At 41.7% G+C, this 14,990-nt stretch overlaps 1 protein-coding gene and 1 long non-coding RNA gene across 2 annotated transcripts; one reads left to right on the plus strand and one right to left on the minus strand.

The window, feature by feature from the left end:
• Positions 1 to 62: 62 nt before the first annotated feature.
• Positions 63 to 13,053, plus strand: crabp1a (cellular retinoic acid binding protein 1a). The gene is made up of 4 exons (XM_056416479.1): positions 63 to 265; positions 2,285 to 2,463; positions 11,002 to 11,115; positions 12,748 to 13,053. Exons 1-4 carry the CDS (start codon positions 196 to 198, stop codon positions 12,796 to 12,798), a joined length of 414 nt encoding a protein of 137 aa, XP_056272454.1. The 5' UTR covers positions 63 to 195; the 3' UTR covers positions 12,799 to 13,053.
• A 507-nt stretch (positions 13,054 to 13,560) lies between these two features.
• Positions 13,561 to 14,557, minus strand: LOC130195147 (uncharacterized). The gene is made up of 2 exons (XR_008832023.1): positions 13,943 to 14,557; positions 13,561 to 13,807 (listed from the first exon to the last, which is right to left on the minus strand). It is a non-coding gene; the product is annotated as an uncharacterized LOC130195147 (long non-coding RNA).
• Positions 14,558 to 14,990: the final 433 nt, after the last annotated feature.

Here is a 14,990-nt window from a genome sequence, read left to right on the forward strand (position 1 = left end):
GAGAACCATCAAGACATCAACGGGAACACTCTGAGAGAGAGAGAGAGGGAGAGAGAGAGAGAGGGAGAGAGGGAGAGAGAGGGAGAGAGCAGAGGAGACAGGAGCACAGGGAAGGAGGAGGAGGGCGAGACGAGAGAGTCAACGAGGGAAGAGGACAGAAGGAAGCATCGCAGGTTCCTCTCGGCACCAGCAGACATGCCTAACTTTGCCGGCACCTGGAAGATGAAGAAGAGCGAGAATTTTGATGAACTTCTCAAAGCCTTGGGTAAGTCCCTCTCCCTCTCCCTCTCTCTCCTTCTTTCTCTCCTTCTCATCCCCTTGGTCCAGCGCTGCATCCCCGCACGAGGTCGACTATCCATCGCGGCCTTTATAGAAAAAAAGGCTTTTTGTGTTGTTGGAGGAAGCTCCCCGGAGAAAAGGAAAAGAAATCCCTCGTTTTTTTTTTTTACAGGAGATATGAAACACTGGATGCTGAATTCCAGCCTAAACAGACGTGGTATTGTTACATGAAGAGAGAGAGAGAGAGAGAGAGATGGGGGGGGGGGGGGCACGACATTATTCATGTTAAGCATTTAAGTAGGGCATGCGTGAGCAATGCCAGGGGAGGTCTCTGGAGGCCTCTTATCTTTTTCTTCTTTTTTTCCCACCCTTTTCTCTTTTAGTGTTAAGTGATGGTTGCGGTGGTTTTGGGGTCGGGAGCCAGTTTTATTAACTGGGTCACTCAATTGTGTTGCGGCGCTTCTTCGTCACGCCGGGACTGAAAACATCCAACAGGCTGCGTGGGAAGAATAACGTAGGAATCTTTGGGGAGACGTGCGAGCACCAGGAGCGTTTGAGGACAATCTGGGAAAGTTGAGTTGAGGAGAGTTTAAAACCTCGTAAAGATGGAATAATTAACATATTTCAGTATCTGAGTAAATATTTATCTCTAAAGGCCTTTTTATATTAACCCTCCGACCTGCAGACACTGTGTTTGTATAATAGTTTAAAGTATAAGGCTGGTGATGTTGTTATACCTTTTTTTCTATTCACAACTAAATCCAATGTTTATATTTATAAAAAGTATTGTCTTTATATAACCAAAGTTTGGTGTTCTGCAGGTCAGATTATTTTGCCATAGATCTTAATATATGTCAAAAAAATGAATACAAACACATAAATGAGTCACACTGGTGATGTTTCCACTTCATGATGAATCTGGGTATTGTAGTTTATTTTAAATAAACCCAAATACTCTGTCCTGCTGCAATAAAAAAAATGTTTATGAAAGTAGGTATTTTTAACTTGTTATTAAAGATTTACATTTTCAGTATAGGGCTTTTTTTATTCACAACAAATCCAATGTTTATATTTATAAAAAAGTAAATATACCAAATCTTTATTCATCCACAGCTTAAAGCCCGTAGAAAATGCACTATAAGTTCTGTTTGAGTTACATCGTCTAAAAACTACAGTGCTCAGCTGTTTTGGGAAATTACTAAACATTTAAAACAAAATTTTCAATGAAAGTAGGTATTATTAACTTGTTATTAAAGATTTAAATGTTCAGTTTCGGGCAGACGTTGGGACGTTGGAAAGTATTGAGAGACTAAAGCGATGAAGATTTGTTGTCTTTTTATGAGATTTGTTGACAATATGAAAAACAATAGATTAATGTCAGCCTCGTCCTTGAATAAAAATTCTCTTTAAGACCCTAAAATCATCGAGGAAGCCCTCAAAAAACGATCCGAAAACACATTAAAGTAAAAGATATCTCAGATGTTTTTTGATACAAGGTCCATAAGGAAACTGTCACCTAACATACTGGAGGATGTTTCTGTGAATAAAAAGAAGCCTCTTCTCTCTATTTCTTCTTTTTGTACTAATTTGTAGTCTCTTTTTCTTTGTCAGACACAAAATAGAAACATATGCCTACAACTGAGTCTTAAAAAACATTTTCTTATGCATGCATAGAAGAGATCAACCTTGAGTCTATTTCCTGCCTTTCTTTTTCACCCGTCTCTCGTTATTAAAGATGATGTCATGGGTTATGAGGCGTTCCATGACTTCTCTAATGGCTGGACACAAAACCAGCTGTTTCCTGTGTCAGCGGATCAATTATGAAACGACATTTCTAAATATAATAACGACAATGTCAGTTTGGCTCATTTTCAACTCCAAACCCAAACCTAGAGAATTTGATAAGTGATGCAAAAGTCAGTGTGTCGTAACTTATCAACGACCCTCAAGCATCGTGGATAATCTAACTCCCCTTCACCAACATGTTCTCACTGTCGTGACTCAGGAGTGAACACCATGCTGAGGAAGGTGGCCGTGGCGGCGGCCTCCAACCCCCACGTGGAGATCCGGCAGGACGGGGACAAGTTCTACATCAAAACCTCCACCACTGTGCGCACCACCGAGATCAACTTCAACATCGGCGAAGAATACGACGAGGAGACCGTGGACGGGCGAAAGTGCAAGGTAGGGTGGAGGGGATACGGTATTTGAAAAATATAAACTCACAGCTTCAAGGACCGTACCGGAGGTTACGATATTGTAACCCTAGTCCTGTGAAGAGAGCACCAATGTACGTATTCATGCTCGCTCGTGATGGGAGGGGAGCAGTACCCGTAGTGTCCAGTAGGGGGCGCATCTCTTTTGTTAAGTTTACAGTGAGAGGACTCTGATGGTCTGTTATGGTTGAAGTTTACTTGTGTGTGTTTTTGTGTGTGTGTGTCTGTGTGTGTGCGTGTGTGTGTGTGTGTCTGTGTGTGTGTGTGCGTGTGTGTGTGTGTGTGTGACATCTGGCTCCCACAAGTAAAACTCTTTAAGGGTTAATGGTGCGTTCACACCGGACGCGTCGAAAAAATTCTCTACGCGTCTGACGCAGCAGTCTTGACGCGCGTCGAAAAAAGTGTGTTCACACCAGACGCGTCGGACGCGTCGGGGGCGGAGTCATAAATGAGTCGAGGAACCACAGGACCGCAGCGTACTTCCACTTTTTAGTGGACTGAGCTGCACTCCCACTGCGCTTCTCGCTGCTCTCTCTCTCTCTTTGATACGTGTCTCTGAGACTTTTCCACCTACAGCGGCAGATCTCCTCTGCCATGAAACACATATGCCGGCGGTTGGTTGATAGTAAAGTACAACAAATAGCGAGAATAAAAGCAAATACATACATTCAAAACGTACCAGGTAGTCCCACGGCTTCTCCGACCTTGTTCCACGCTTTATCTTTATAGCTCCGGTTTCGGTAAGCATAAAGAGTTGTATCGTAAAGTTCGGGGTGCCCACAGACAGCGACAATAATCTTTTCCTCCATTTTTTTCGACCGGCAGGACGATGACGAGCGGAGCTGCTCAACGCTGATTGGCTGACGCAACTATGACTCACGCGTCTTTGCTGCCAAAGTTGGGAAATTTGAACTCGCGCGTCAACGAGCTGCGTCTGCTCGCTCTGTTCGCTGAGTTCGCCCCGCGACAAACCCTCTGTTCGTGCTGCTTCAAACGCGTCTGACGCGCTGCTCGCTGGAAAATACGCAGCTACGCAGCTTCGACGCAGCTTTGCATTGACTTAACATGTAATCTCGACGCGCGTCAAAATTTTGACGCGTCCGGTGTGAACACACCATTAGACTTCGATTTTTTAAATTAAGCTAAATATTGCGGTTTAGTTGGTTGTTGTTGGAGTTTAAGGTCGGAAACACGAGCCAGTGTGTGTGTGTGTGTGTGTGTGTGTGCAGGCACGTGCACAGATAGACCCCTAGTGGTGCTCAAGCACCAGCCCTTTTGCCCTGGATGAGAAAAGTGCCCTTTCTGCTGGAGCCACATTTTTTCTTCATTATCAGTATTTAAGAAATAAAGTTACTCTCTGTCATCAAGTCCCCCCAAATGTGTATGGATATCTGTCGGAGCCCTCCCTCCTCCACTTAGAGCGCAGTAAACGCAAGAAAAAACAACACTTGTAATAACTATACTTACTAATTGAGAATGAGGTAATGCCAGGAAACGTTATAATGCCTCAGTCTGATATTTTCCGGCATGACCTCACTCTGGGTTGGTAAGTAGTTCTTACAAGTGTTGTTTTTTCTTGCATTTACTCTTTTCATCCGAGCGGTCGAGGTTAGTAAGTGGCATTTTTTTCGCTCCTAATGTTTTGTAAATAAAAACAAATTGTAAGATGTCATTTTGTTCAGCTCTCATGTCTTCTCAAGACACGATGTGTTTCAGTTGTTTCCTAGCAACCAATTACTTAACTTCAAGTTACAGTGATCAACAGAAAAATCATTTTGCCGATGGGTGCCCTTTTGGGAGGGTTTGAGCACCTGCCCCCCAAAATGTCTGTGCATGTGCCTGTGCCTGTGTGTGTGTGTGTGTGTGTGTATGTGAGAGAGAGAGAACTGTCTCCCACAAGTACAACTCTTTAAGGGTTAAGACTTCGATTTTTTAAATTAAGCTAAATATTGCGGTTTAGATAGATAGATAGATATATAGATAGATATATACTTTATTCATCCCCAAGGGGAAATTTGTCGTGACAGTAGCAGCAACACACAAGAATAAAAACAAAACACAAAATATAAGAAACAGGGATGAAAGATATAGAAGTATACAAGTAAAATAAAAGTAAAATACAAAACAAAATATATATGTAAATATACAACACACATGCATACACAACACACAACAACACTGACAAATCAAATACAAAAAATATTAAATATAGACAGAGTTTAGTTGGTTGTTGTTGGGGTTTAAGGTCGGAAACACGAGCCAGTGTGTTTGTGTGTGTGTGTGTGCATGCGTGTGTGTGTGTGTGTGTGTGTGTTATCAGGTCCACAGAACGTCTGAACCAGTCAAAATTCCACTCGTACAAACACATTTCGTTTGATGCTAAAGTGAATAAATCAGTTTCTGCATTAACTAACATGATTTTAAATCATATGAATCCACAGATATCTAATTTAATGTGTCCTCTAAACATTCCCATCATTGAGTATTCTCTGTGTGTAATAACGTTCTTCAAAGCTACGTTTGGGTTGAACGCTAGATGAGTACCTGGCAGTTTTCACGCTCCCGTCGGTGCAGCCGGATCACGGCTTGAGTTTCTCTCTGATCCTCTTCGTCCTCTCATCCCGATGAACACGCAGAGCTCCTAAAGCTTTAGATCGCAGGCAGAGACGCTCATTCTTTCTTTACCTTCGCATTGAAAATGCGGAAGGTTATGTTTTGATCGCCGTGTTTTTATTTATTTATGTATTTATTTATTTGTATGCGTGTTACTCGCATAACTCAAAAAGTATTAAACCGAATCGCATGAAATTTGGTGGGATGATTGGTTATTATCCGGGGACCATTTGATTAGATTTTGGGATCGATCGGGTCAAAGGTCAAGGTCATGAAAAGGTCAAAATCTTCTTCTTACCATAGCGCGGTCAATTTTTATCCAATTGGCATGCAACTAATGCCAAAATGTTCATAATTCAATGCCCAATCTTGTGATATGCGAAGGTATGCGCTCTACAGAGTGCCCGTTATAGTTTTTCTTATGAAAATATATTCAAGCAACGACACAGATGCCGTTCTCAGTTATGTGTGATGTGAACATTTTGGTTTGTTCAGAGACATCTGATATTTTTACAACACTTTTCCACCGGATGGTTCCAGCCTGCCGAAGTGTCCTTGAGCTCGGCACTGCGTGTCACGACTCAAAGACAGGACCCAAGAGCACGACTCCAAAGTTCAGGGCAATCAAAAGGGTTTATTTAAACATAGGAAGTCCCCAAAAGTTCCAAAGAAACAAAGTACAACTTAAAGTTTCTGCTGAGCCGGAAACTAAGATGGGGTTTGGAAAAACAGAAAATCACAGCTATGCTGGAAAAAGACTTGAGCAAACTACAAAACAAAATCACAACTATGCTGGAAAAGCAAACCAGGACAAAAGACTACACTACCATGAACAACATTTACTTAGACTAACAGGATCAGGACGAGACAAGAGACAAGACGATCTGACCAAGACACAGGTAGACACGGCTTAAAATACAGGAGGAAATGGGGAACAGGTGGACACAATCAGGGGAGGAGCAGACAATCACACTAACGAGGAAACACCGGGGCAGGAAATAAACAGCGTTTCTCAATATGCGTACTTGTGCGTACTTTCCTCTACTTGTGTCCTCGTGACTCGTGAAACGTCATCAGTCGCAGCCCGAGTACATGTTCCAATTCAAAGTTCGCTTCTCGCAAAGCACGGTCAAAATGCCCGGATGTGACTTGATCCTCCCACTTTCCGGAGGATGCATCAGAGGAGACTTGTGCGTACTCTGGCCAGCCGATATCCCAGAATGCATTTCACCAGCAACCGGAAACAGTAGCGGAGGAGAAAATAAACTACTGACAGTTGACTTTTTATAAATACTACTGTTGTTGAGTCACGGAATGTCATTTTAGGATGTTTTGTTTATTTGACAGTAAAAAATAATTTGCAGTGAATAATTAGAGTAAACTCAGGAGCAAGAACAGCTGATGTGGTGACGTCATCAAATAAGCAGCTGTTCCAATCACAGAAAGACCGTCGTCCCGTTCTCCGGAGTTTGGACTCCCAAGTCCAGACTCCAAAAGAACACACGTCTGTAGTCGTGTACTTTGATTTGAGAAACGCCAAAAGTTTCTGAAGCGAGAGAGGACAGTTACTACAAAATAAAAGCGGACATGGAAAACAGGACTAAAACCTAAAACTTAACATAACCGACGAGACATGACACTGCGTTTCTCTGCTGCTGCTCTGACCGCACACACTCCACCCCTCAGATGCCTTGGCAACAGAAAGCAGTGATATTCATGCTTGCGGAGAGGAGATATTGCTCATGGAAAGGGGGGGGATTGTGTAATTGGCGGCGTGCTCTCCAATGATTCAAGAGAATCAGCCAAAATCTGGAGAAATTAGAGGTCGTTACTTCTCTGGTATAACCACGTTGCAGAATACATTCAGAATTCATGTCCTGCAGCCATGAATTACATTAAGATGCAAAGATGACATGTTTTTGAAAAATATAGCATTAAACAGCTAAAGTCTGAAAAATCCGTTGTTGTTTTTGCCTTTACAGCAACAACGTGTTGCAGATGTGACCTATTTCTGATTCCAGGACACACGTCTGTGCCCTGAGGCATGCTGGGTAATGGGCAGGGCACAGACAGCTCTCAGTGTGGATTGTTTTTGCCACATCACACCTCATGTCAAGTTGTCAGCACATATTTGCCACATCCACTTGTTTTTGTGTCTTCACTGCAGCACACTGCGGTTAAAAGTGCTCTGCTCCACATCGGGCGTCAGTCAGTAATAACTGTTTGCCCCGTCCTTTGGTTTTGTTGCACGGAAAATGCGTATTTTCAGGAACAATGGACGTTTGTTTTTTAGGATTAACGAGATGTCCGACGAAAGGGGCGCTGTTTTCCCCCCGGAGAACTGGGGTTTAGGAATAATGGGCCCTGTTACGGGTGTTTGCACTGTTAGCGGCTTCGGCACCGTTAGCTGCAAGCCAGCGCTACGTTGAGAGCCAATAGATGTGATCTCAGTTTTGCATTCAGCTCCTTTAAAGACGCTTAAGGCTGTTATCCAAGCTTGAAGTTGACTGCATCCCTGTTTGGTGAATATTTCTGAATATGAATAATCCAATTTTAATGGGAATTATGTATTTTTCTGTATTTCCAAATCAATAAACAAGTGTGTCCTTCCAGCGCCAGATGGGACAACTTCTCCGATGAAATTAAAGAGTCTTTCAGCCGGTTGCTCTCGAGTTGAGCTCGATGCCGTTCATCGCTACGAAGCGGTGCTGGCCGGTTCTCAGGTGGAGGGAGTCGGCAGGAGAACCCTGAGTGGGTTTCTAACCCTAACCCTAACCCCCGTGGTTAAAAGGGATTAGACGCTGATCCGTGGCTGGCGAAGATTAACACCGCCACGAGGTTAAAAAACTCCGGTTAATCTGAGGGATAAGACGGCCGGCGCTCACTTCCAGGAGGAGACTTCCTTTCAGTCTCAGAGGCGACAGAGGAACCGACACCACAGCGGAGGCCCGAACGAGGCGGTTCTGTTCCTGACGGACGGAGGCGGCGCTCAGGCGGAAGATACAACTTGAGGTTTTGAGTTTTAGAGAAATTAAAACAATTTCATCTCAACTCACGAGCTTTAATCTCACACCGCAGGACAAACCGAGTCACTTCTGAAGTCTCTTTACCACAGCTGGTTGCTATAGAGACGGATCGGAGACGTTAAGAATCAGAAATAATATATATATTTGACTCGAGAAACAGATGCGGCAACCACGGAAGAGTTTCATCACATACTAATGAGGATAAGACGCCATGTTTATTTCCATAAATTGTCGTTTTGACAGATCATTTCACGGCGAAGGCAATATTTGAGCTCGGAGAGGTTCTGAGTAAACGGATTAAAAAGGGAATGTTCTGTATTTCCCGGAGAGGGGGGCTTGAGACTCGAGGATGATTTCTCTGTCGTTTAGCGCGGAGAGGCAGCAACAGGCCTGCAGGCGGATGAAAGGGAAATAATTAAAACATCAGTTGGAAGAGAAGCGAGCGGGAAGATTGATTACTTTGGAATAATTCACTGTGAGGGCAAAATATTGTTTTTTTTTGCTAGATGTTCAGCTCCATCTTTTCGAATCTGTGTCTCTTTAATCTCAAGGCTGAACAAATATATTACATGTTTAAAGTTATAATCTGGATTGATTTGGTAGCTGGCTGTATGGAGATAAGAAAGCTAAAGAAAAGAAATAATACATGGTAAAAAAAAAAAAAACACGAATGCAGGACTCTTATTGTGAAAGGAGCACGCTAACTGATGCTTTTTACTGACCACCGAGAGGACTCTTATTGTGAAAGGAACACGCTAAATGATGCTTTTTACTGACCACCGAGAGGACTCTTATTTTGAAAGGAACACGCTAAATGATGCTTTTTACTGACAACCGAGAGGACTCTTATTTTGAAAGGAACACGCTAAATGATGCTTTTTACTGACAACCGAGAGGACTCTTATTGTGAAAGGAACACGCTACTGATGCTTTTTACTGACCACCGAGAGGACTCTTATTGTGAAAGGAACACCCTAACTGATGCTTTTTACTAACCACAGAGAGGACTCTTATTTTGAAAGGAACACGCTAAATGATGCTTTTTACTGACCACAAAGAGGACTCTTATTGTGAAAGGAACACCCTAACTGATGCTTTTTAATTTAATTAAATGTTTTAAACCACCCGTCTCCTGGCTTTACCAGATACATATAATCGTGGTATATCAATCTCCTCACGTTAAAAGTGAATAAACTAATTTCCCAAAATGTTCCTCTAACAGAACCTCCTTTGTGTCAGTGATGAAATAAGAGCTCAGTTAATGGACCCTAATTCGAAGGAAATCATAAATCCTCTCCATTACTATGAATTAACGCCACGGGGTAACCGCGGCGCGCCTCTTATCTGGATTCCTCGCTCTCCGATTGGCCGACTGAGTCGGTAACTTCAGGATAAATTAGCCCTGAAGTCAAAGTCGGACTAATCCCGTTGAAGTCACTTGAAATATTAGAGGAGAATTAGCAGACGGAGACCCCGATCCACCGAAGCACTCAGAGGATTTTATAGTATTGAACAGCTTTTGTTCATTTTGGCCATGAGGAACGAGCACGGCACAGGCGTCATTTTAAAGGAGGCTGGGAAATAAATGCCCAAATATATAGATATGGATATTATATCTGATTATTGAACATATCCATCATGAACCGTGATAATTAATCAGCCTCCAATCGTCTCGGAGGGTTTTCTTTAAATATCGTCTTTGAGTACTTCAAAAAGCACTAGAATGTTTTTAATGCATTTATATTATTATTATTATTATTAATTAATATCATTGTTTTTAGCACTAACATTAGACCCCTGTGATTGACACATGCATTCGATTGGATGAATGCACCACAACGCCGCTGGTTTAGGGTTAGGGTTTAAATTCACTTTTTTTTAAAGGATACTATATTTACTTATTTATAAATAAATAAGATTATTTTAAAAAAAATCCTATTTGTGAAGGATACATAATAAGAATTAAATAAAAAATATAATTTTTAAACTTCCCATTTGTTATGGATACATAATAATAAATAAATAAAACATTTTGTTTTACTTCCTATTTGTTAAGGATACATAATAATTAATAAATACAAATTATTTAAATAAAAACAAATCCTATTTGTTATGGATACATAATAATAAATAAATAAAACATTTTTTTAAACTTCCTATTTGTTAAGGATACATAATAATAAATAAATATAAATTATACAAAATAAACAAAATGCAGGTGTTTCCTGGATAATTTTGCACGTTGTCCATCGATGTAGCAGAATACTACTTATAATACTTTATAAAATAGTTACATCTGCTATAATCAATATGTTTTTTTAAACAATGAATCACATTTTTTCTTCAAACCTTTACAATTATTTAATTGTTCTGGCGCAACATCAAAATAAATGTGTTGCTGTGTTTTCATACGCCGGATGAATGTGACACCAACTCTCTCTTTTCGCTCTGTGTTTGGCCTCCACCAACTCCTCAGGGAAATATCTCTCCATTTACCTTCTAAATGCTCCACTGTGTCTGTATGTAGTTTAATAAAAGTCTTTTTTTTAATCTGATAACAGCGAAAAATACCCCCAAAAAAACACCACATAGAGCTGAGTGGAGCTGCAGATTTAAGTGATACATCTCAGTACGTCCATCACTTTGTTTTTACATTGTTATATAATACCTCACATTAAAATAGTTGATTATTTAGCTGCTTTAACTCCTCACCTCAAAGCAGCGGTGTAGAAATGTGACACTTAAACTGTGACATCACTGTCGGGTGCAACGGAGCTCGTTTCTGACCAGTGATGCTGGTCTGACGCCCGTAAGGTCCCGCCTCCACCCCATCACACTGGCCCCCCCCCCCCCTCTTCCCCCCACAGAGCCTCACCACCTGGGTCTCGGAGAACAAGATGTCCTGCAGTCAGACTCTGGTGGACGGCGACGGCCCCAAAACCCACTGGACCCGAGAGCTCCACGGCGACGAGCTCATCCTGGTGAGCCCCGTGATAGATCGCTCGAGTAATTCTTCTTTGCAAAGACACACACACACAAAAAAAAGGCCTCTGGAGTTCAGGTGATTGATGAACTCTCATGTCAGGCTTCATGCAAACAAAAAGACAGAAAGTTCTCCTCAGTAGAGAGAGAGAGAGAGAGAGAGAGAGAGAGAGATTGGATGTGATGGGTATGGCTAATCTGTATCTGTCACGTGGCTCGTTTCCATGGAGACTCCAACGGCATCCGGTGCATGCGCTGATGAGATGGGATTTTTTTTCTTCTCCTAGAGCAGCTCTAGTACTACCGTTTGAGAAATAGTTCACGAAAAAACCAGGGGGGGGGGGGGGAGTTGTATGAAGTCACCCCGGAGACTCCTCCGTGGAGGAAGTGAAGAGAGAGAGAGAGAGAGGCTGTTTTCCCAAGGAGCCGAAGGAGCTTTCATCCACCCCGCGGAGAGATGTTGAAAAGGAGAACAAGAGGAGCTGCTTCGCTGACACCGCAGTAATCCCCCCCGTGTTTAGCCAGATTAATACGGGCAGAAGTCAATGGGGGTAAAGCCCCGAAGAACGACGCGCAGGGGACCGGACGGCCAGTTCTCAGGGACCCCACGGCTCTCCTCTCTGACGGTCCCACGCTCGGCTTTCGTCGCCGGAAGCGTCAACGGAGAAGGTTTAGATCGCAGGTGTCAAACACAAGGCCCGCGGGCCGAATCCGGCCCGCCGCATCGTTTTACGTGGCCCCCGGCGGCTTCAAAGACACGTGAACGACTTTTCTTACAGAAAGTGAAGACAAATATCCCGTGCTTTTATTTTGAAGGTTTAGGATTAAATGGATTCACGTTGTAATATTAGAGACGTTTTCTTACGCACAATATTTCTTTGGAAATTGGATTCACGTGTATAGACATATGAAATCTCATAAACTACTCCGCTGGAGGTTCAACAAACATATCTTGTCATCGTAGATCAAACCACCGGCTCCTAAACCGCTGAGCTGAAATCACATTTTGCATCATTAAAACCCTGAAAAGATCTCGAGACATAATTCATATTGACCCCAGACAAACCTCTACAAACCAAAACAAACTGAATCTGATTCATATCTATCTCTAAGGCGATGCTCTGATTGGCTGTGGCAGTTCCCTCTGTAAGTGGGCCACATCTACACACTACCTACGATTTGCTCGATCCGTTAAATTTAGCCTGGAAACAAATCTCGAGGACAAAGTCGTGTGGATTTGACACACACACACACACACACACACACTGATCTCTCTTTAGTCACATGGTAATCAGTACACACGGGGATGCAGGCGTGCACTCGAAGGACCTCGAAGGCCGTCATTGACACAAACACAAAAAGCGAGACGGTGAAAATTCAAAAAGAGTGAAGAAAAATAGTTTAAATCCTGCCTCGTCACCCCGACACACACCTGGCCAGTCGCTGCGTGAACTGGGCGAGGTTGTTGGATTATTGGCGTTGAAATTGTGAGATAAACCGATGAAATCCGGAGTAACTTTGCATGTGTTTGACTATTTTTTCCCAGCTAACGATCAAACACACCAGAGGGTTACATTTCAAAAAAATGTTTAGTCTCGATTAACACGCCTGTCCTCTCGGTTTCCCTCCAGACTTTCGGGGCGGACGACGTGGTGTGCACACGGATCTACGCCCGGCAGTGAAGCCCCTACAACCCTCATCGGGACCGAAGCTCCACAGCTGGACCGCGACCCCGGAAGAACTCTGTCACGCTGACGCACCTGCAAAGTATTTCCCGTGAAGTCTCTCGCCGCCAGCCTCCGCCGACCAGAGCAGCGTCTGTGTAATCTGGTTATTCGTAGTGAGTGTTGTGTCAGTAGCTCGATATCTCAGCGTCATCAGTTGCATTGATTAAGTATTCACGACAGGAAGACAATAAAAACATGGAACACACAGAAGCTGAGCCTCTTTTTTTAATAAATGAGTCATTCCTAGCATTCGGTGCCATTTCAGCTAGGTTGATCAAAAATAAAAAAACATAATTTTCCATGTTTTTTTCTATTTAATCTGAATGATGGCTTGTTAAAGTATAAGAAAAAGGTTTTGGTCAAGCTCAGGATATTATGTTTAAATAATTGTGACCTAATAATCGGATGCAAACGAGGCAAAACGTCCACCCTGTTACAGACATTGTCATGTCTATGAAAAAGTGTTTTGACTACACAATCATTATAAATGTTAATTATCTAACAGCTGAAATGTTCCTTACTTAACCTGTCAAAAATAATGTAACAAAACATTTTTTAAAAAATGCATTATTTCGAAAAATACTACTATTTTGAGGCACAATGTAAGTTCAACCCATTTGTTTTAGAATAAAACATAATTTAATTGGAATGTGGCCGCATGTTTTAGTAAATTAATTTTGTCAAATCATTCCCTGCAAAGGACTACAAAGACATGGGTCATATTTGTTCATTTCATTTAATTATTATAAAAAGAAACACAGGTAACAGGGTGGACACAAGAGAAACGGGACGTAACAGGGAGGACTTGTATCAGTGAATACAATAACATATTTAATTAAGAACATAAATCCTTAAAAATTAGGCTACTCTAATTTCTCTCTTCAATGTGGCCTCCAGTTTTTCAATCTGGTTCTGGAGCCTCCTTCTCCCCCTTCTGACATTGTTCCGTCCAACAACGTATTGCCTATAACACAAAAAAAAGTTTATTGTCACAATTTACAATCACTGAAACACAAAATGGTTTGCTTTATCATGTAAGATAATTCAAATCCAGATACACACAATCTGCAAATCATTTAACCCATAACTTTATTCTAACCTTGAGGGCCCTTGTTGTGCTGCATTGTCTCGACTTCGAGGTGGAGTGGTCATTACGCTGGCTCTTGCTTTATCCCTAAGCTTTTTCTTCTTTTCTTGCCACTTCTTTCTCTGTTCTCTCCTTTCTCTTTCACTGAGGTCTGACACTTTCTTTTTTTTCCCTTCTTCTCTGTCTTTCTTCCACTTTGCCTTCTCTTTATCCAGGTACTGCTTCCTTCTTTCATTGTCTGAATCCCTTCGTGCCCTGTAGCGTCGCTGCTTTTCTGCATTAGACAACGCTGCCATTTCCTGATAAATACATTCATACCATTAGATATCATATAATTTAATATATATATATATATATATAACATATATGCATATTAAACAAACAATACATAACAGCACATGCTGGAAATAGTTAATCATCTAGCCTTTTAACAACCCCTTACTGTATGTCCACCCTGTTACTGTGAAACATAGTAACAGGGTGGACATTGTATGCTAAACTTGGCTATTGCTACATGTCTGATGATGATCAAGCTAGCACTTGTGACATCAGAGAAAGATATTTGATAGCTTTATTCACATTTTTTTCTAAATGTAAACATTTTGATCAGTTTCCACAAAAAATGAGCATAACAGGGAGGACATGTTATGCTTTACCGCAACAGTTAAGTTAGTAAAAACATTAAAAATTGTTGAAGGAAGAGTGCATACTTACTCTGCTTCTTGAAGATGATTTTCCCGCCTAAAATGTATCCTTCTTCTTGAGTCATACAAATAGTAGCATAGTAAAGGGCGTGTCCAGAGGATTCAAATCACAGTAACAGGGGGACATTAAAACAGGGACACACACTTTTAAAAACTTTAATCAATAAAATGAATTACCATTTTTATTTTGTGATGAATATCAATAAAAGGGTTACATAACAGTGACACAAATGTAGAATTTGTTTGTATTTGTTTGATTTCTTTGTTTATATCCGTTAGAGAAGTTGAGCAAACATGATTTGGGACACAGCAATTTGGCCTACTTGTGCTAAAATCAGAGTAATTATTTAGCATTT

Source organism: Pseudoliparis swirei, chromosome 6 (genome assembly GCF_029220125.1).
Source record: "Pseudoliparis swirei isolate HS2019 ecotype Mariana Trench chromosome 6, NWPU_hadal_v1, whole genome shotgun sequence".
Lineage (NCBI taxonomy): Eukaryota > Metazoa > Chordata > Actinopteri > Perciformes > Liparidae > Pseudoliparis > Pseudoliparis swirei.

What these genes read in the sequence shown, in the direction of transcription:
- crabp1a (XM_056416479.1), top strand. Translation starts at nt 196, where the DNA reads ATGCCTAACTTTGCCGGCACCTGGAAGATGAAGAAGAGCGAGAATTTT. An exon ending in TGAACTTCTCAAAGCCTTGG is followed by an intron (nt 266 to 2,284) that starts GTAAGTCCCTCT and finishes GTCGTGACTCAG; the next exon opens with GAGTGAACACCATGCTGAGG. An exon ending in TGGACGGGCGAAAGTGCAAG is followed by an intron (nt 2,464 to 11,001) that starts GTAGGGTGGAGG and finishes TTCCCCCCACAG; the next exon opens with AGCCTCACCACCTGGGTCTC.